Genomic DNA, 4,251 nt, shown 5'->3' with positions numbered 1-4,251 from the left:
TTTGGAATCCAGAGAAAGTGACGTGAAATTTGATCTCCTATTTCCACTTAGACTTTATTATTTACAAGTTAAATTACACAGCAGCTTTCCACAGCATGAGATGGAAAGGAAGAAGGGAAGGAAGGAAGGAGAGAAGAGGGGAGCACCGGCCGGCTCCCCTTCCCCTCTTGTGCACAGCCAAGTCCTCAGTGCTGCCGCGACCCCGACCCCGGCTCCGGCCCCGGGGTCAGGCCTTGGGACACAGGTGGACCGCAGGCTCTGGTTCCGACAGCCCCCGAGTCACCAGCGCTCCCACCAGCAGCTTCCTCACGGGCGTCGGGGGCGAGTGTGAAGGCATCAGCTGCAGGGGGAGGGCCAGGCCGTTCGCAGGAGGGGCGCCCCTTCGCCCCACGCCCTCCAGCCCCGGGACTCCAGACTCACTTTGTCCAGGTGATGGCGACAAATGAGGCCGCTGGAATTCAGGTAGAAGGTGGAGTAGGCGTCATAGGTCCTGGTGACGGAAGAGAGGCTTGCTCACTACGCGAGAAAGGGCTGTTCCCAAGGTTTATCTCAAAGCCTCTGTCTGCACTAGCGGGTCCTTAACTGCGCTACACCTCAGGTCATCTGGGGAGCTCTGGAAACCCTGGCGCCCGGGTTGCGCCTGCCCCAGTTAAATCGGAACGTCTGGCGCCGTAGACCCCACTGTGCAGTGAAGTTTGTGAACCACCGGTTTGGGGCGAGCCCAGTGATTTCCTGGGGTTCTACTTCGCCAGAAACTTTCTAAGTACTTTCTCTAAGGTGGTGAGGCTCCACTCACAAGGCAGGAATTTTCATGCGTTCAACAAGTATTTGAACACCTACTAGGTGCCAGGTGATATACACCAAGAAGCAGAGATCAGAGGTGCCCTAAGGTGCTCAGAATCCCTACGTTTGTTTCATTAAAGGAGACTAAAACAAGGTCCCTGCCCTCAGGGAGCCTGCAGTCAAGCCAGGTGGATGAAGGATTATCTGGGAGACTGACCCTCAGTCCCAAAGGGCACGATGAGGTGTGGGGTCGCGGCCAGGGCCCTCCCTCCCTCCTCACCGGTAAAGTTCTTCCTTGTCGCGCTTGTAGAACCGCAGGAAGAGCATGTGGATGGGCAGCCCCACGAGCCGCCAGCGGGCCTGCAGGGTCCAGTTCTCGGGGTGGCGGGTCAGCTGCAGCACCTCCAGCCGAAGCTGCGCAAAGTAGTTCCAGGCCAGGAAGCGGCAGAGGGTCAGGGCGAGGACATACCAGGTGCGGCCCCTGTGAGGGAGGAAGAACTCTCACCAGGGCAGAGTCAGAAAGCCAGACTGGCCTGTCCGAGGAGTGGGGGACACGGAGTGGGGGAGACATGCGGAGAGGCAGCCTGGCACCTCCTCTCGTGAACAAGTGGACAGAGTCAGGTGCCCGTGGGGAGGCTGGGGGGCCCTTCCCCGCCCCACCCCCTGCCTATGCCTGGGCTCTCACCTGGTGCGAATGTTCAGGATCTCATTAATGAACTCCACATCCGAGGAGTAGAGAGAGTAGTCGTGGGAGTGAAGGAAGAGTCGGGGCAGCTAGGAGGAACCGGAAGGCATCAGCCCCGGGGAGAAAGGAGGAGCCTGCTTCTCAGAGCCTCCCAGCCCCTACCTAGGAGAAAGGTCCTCTCCCGTCCAGGGTCACTCTCCTTAACCCACACTGAGGACCACCTTTGCCTCCGAAACGCCTGGAACATTCCTGTGCTTGCCTTAATGGTTCCAGGAAAGAATCCAGTTGGTTAACCCTCTATTTCCAAGTGTTCTCTGCACTCCTTCCCACTGTGGATGAAGGTCACCGGCCGGTGGTGGCACAGTAGACAGAGCATCGACCTGGGGCGCTGAGGTCCCAGGTTCCAAACCCGAGGTCGTCAGCTTCATCCAGCTTGAGCGCAGGCTCACAGCTTGAGTGTGGGATCACTGACATGATCCCAAGGTGGCTAGCTTGGGCAAGGGGTCAGTGGCTCAGCTGGAGCCTCCAGGGCCAAGGCACATATGAGAAAGCAATCAATGAACAACTGGGGTGCCTCAACTATGGGTTGATGCTTCTCATCTCTCCCTTCCTGTCTGTCTCTCTTGCAAAAACAAACACAGACAGCCTGACCTGTGGTGGCGCAGTGGATAAAGCGTCGACCTGGAAATGCTGAGGTCGCCTGTTCGAAACCCTGGGCTTGCCTGGTCAAGGCACATATGGGAGTTGATGCTTCCAGCTCCTCCCCCTTCTCTCTCACTGTCTCTCTCTTCTCTCTCTCTCTTTCTCCTCTCTAAAAATGAAAAAAAAAAAAAAAAAAAAACAAACACAGACAAAACGCTGCCTCACCTCTTGTCTCAGTCTCTCATACATGACGGCCAGGTGCTCCTCCATACTCGGATCTCCTGCGGGAGCGGCAGGGGAAGGGCGGGCCGTCCCGGGGGCTTGGAAAGATAACAGAGCCCCAGGATAGGGGCAGGAGGGTCCCTCAAACAGGCTCCTAAGCCCATCCAGGCAGCCACTGTGCAACTCAGGTCCTGGTCCCTCCTCCCCCTTTCCAGGAGGGAGAGCCACCCATGGCGAGCTGAGGGCCTGGACCTGAGGGAGAGGTAGTGGGGGCCGTCGGGGAAGCAGCCTGCAGGGTGGGCTTGGGGGTGGGGGAGACCAGGGAAGAGGAGAAGGCGGGGAAGTGGGAGTCGTGGAGACGGGCCACAGGGGTGGGAACGGCAGGGCCCGTGGAGAAAGCTGGTCCTGAGGAGGAAGAACAAAAGGGGAGAAGATAAGAATCCAGCTGCCTAATAACGGAGCTTCATCCAAACTGCTCATTAACCCCTTCCAATCCCCGCTGCTCCTCCTGACGGAAGAGGTCTAATTGCTACAGGAAAAGGGGATGGGGCCCCTGCATCTCCTGGAGGAAACTACAATACAAGCAGCTCCCCCAAACGTCCGCAAGTACATGTACATTTAAGATTCTCATACTTCGGGGGGCCAGTTCCACCTCTGAGAGCAAGGATCGTACCCACGTTTGAAGGAACAAACGAACGAGTAACAGGTTTGATACTGCACTGTGGGTGCAATGACGGACGGGGCCCGAACAACTCCACAGGTCAGTGTGCGCTGAAAATGAGGCTGATGTTGAACTGGGAAGAAGAAACCCGACCGGAACGCGAGACGTCTGAGCGCCCGTCCGCCGGGAAGCCTTGGGCAGGCGCATCCCCTATGCCTCAGTTTCCCACCATGTCCTCGCACGGCGGGCACGCCGCCGCCGCACTGAGTTTACTGCGGGAACTGTGTGAAATCATCACCGCGAAACTGCGCGGCCCGGAACGTGGGAGACGAACGTCAGCCATCGCTTGGGGTCCCCGACGGCCCAGTCCCGTGAGGCAGGTCCTCCCCGCCGCGGGACTGCGAGGAGGCGGGCGGAGGTCCCCCGGCTTCCCCGGGACGGCGAGTGGGGAGACCGTCCCGGCCGTGCCCCCGGGCGGGAAGCCTGCCTTCCCGCCGGGGCCGCTACCTGGTGCGCGGGCCGCTGGGCCGGCCGGCCGGCCCGGGAGCCGCCGGCGCCGCCGCACCTCTCCGCCCCCTGCCCTTCAAGTCACCTCCGGGCGCAGGAAACCGCGGGGACGCGGGCCACGTGCGGGCGCGCCCCGCGGCCCCACCCCGGCCCCGGGAGGACGGGCGCCGCGCCGCCGGGGCTGGCAGGGCCGCGCCCCCGGCCCACACGCCCCCGGCCCCTACGCGCCGCCCGGCAGCGCGGCCGCGGCGCTGGGACGTCACGCGCCTGCGCGGAGCGGCCGCCCCGCCCCTCGCGCCGGCCCCGAGGAGGGTCTCTCCCCGCCCCTCGCCGCCCGCCCGCCCGCCGCGCCCGGACTCTCACCTGGGGGCGAGCCTGGTAGGCGCGGAGGCAGGTCCCGAACCGCCGGGCCGCCCCCCTGCCGGGCCGGTACATGGTTGTCCGGGAGCGGAGCGGGCGCCTCCCGCCGCGGCCGCCGGCCTCCTCGCGGGTGAGCGCGCCCGGGAGCCGGCTCCGTGAAGGGGAAAGGCGGGGGGGGCCGGGCTCGGGGAGGGCGCGGGGCGTGCGCGCCTGCGCAGTGCGGCGCGTTCCCGCGAGGCGGCCCTGCGCCCAGCGCTCGTGCGCCGGCGGGCCGAGGCTGCCCCGGGCGCTTGCGCAGTCCGTTAGCGGCCGCCAGCCCCGCTCTCTGCCCTGCGGCGCTTGCGCAGCCCAGAGCAGGGCGAGGAGCGGGCTGCCCGGGTGCACTGAGTGG

General features: G+C 63.4%; 1 protein-coding gene across 2 annotated transcripts; it reads right to left on the bottom strand.

Annotated features, from left to right (window-relative positions):
* Positions 1 to 35: 35 nt before the first annotated feature.
* On the bottom strand, positions 36 to 4,050 carry C1H6orf136 (chromosome 1 C6orf136 homolog). 2 transcript variants are annotated; one of them, XM_066252605.1, is made up of 6 exons: positions 3,864 to 4,050; positions 2,336 to 2,737; positions 1,469 to 1,557; positions 1,064 to 1,264; positions 421 to 490; positions 36 to 340 (listed from the first exon to the last, which is right to left on the bottom strand). In XM_066252605.1, the coding sequence occupies exons 1-6, from the start codon at positions 3,933 to 3,935 to the stop codon at positions 227 to 229; spliced, it is 948 nt and encodes a 315-aa protein (XP_066108702.1). In that variant the 5' UTR covers positions 3,936 to 4,050; the 3' UTR covers positions 36 to 226. The 2 variants fall into 2 exon arrangements, with proteins under 2 accessions (XP_066108702.1, XP_066108676.1); XM_066252579.1 differs by lacking the exon at positions 3,864 to 4,050 and adding an exon at positions 3,006 to 3,492.
* Positions 4,051 to 4,251: the final 201 nt, after the last annotated feature.

The sequence above is a fragment of the Saccopteryx bilineata genome, chromosome 1 (genome assembly GCF_036850765.1).
Source record: "Saccopteryx bilineata isolate mSacBil1 chromosome 1, mSacBil1_pri_phased_curated, whole genome shotgun sequence".
Classification (NCBI taxonomy): Eukaryota; Metazoa; Chordata; class Mammalia; order Chiroptera; family Emballonuridae; genus Saccopteryx; species Saccopteryx bilineata.
This window is presented reverse-complemented; position numbering and strand designations above follow the sequence as displayed.

Coding starts and splice junctions, on each gene's coding strand:
- C1H6orf136 (XM_066252579.1), bottom strand. CDS start 3,200: ATGCGCCTGCCCAAGGCTTCCCGGCGGACGGGCGCTCAGACGTCTCGC. Junction 2,738..3,005: donor GTTTGTTCCTTCAAACGTGG/GTACGATCCTTG, acceptor CTTCCTCCTCAG/GACCAGCTTTCTCCACGGGC. Junction 491..1,063: donor GACAAGGAAGAACTTTACCG/GTGAGGAGGGAG, acceptor TTCCGTCACCAG/GACCTATGACGCCTACTCCA.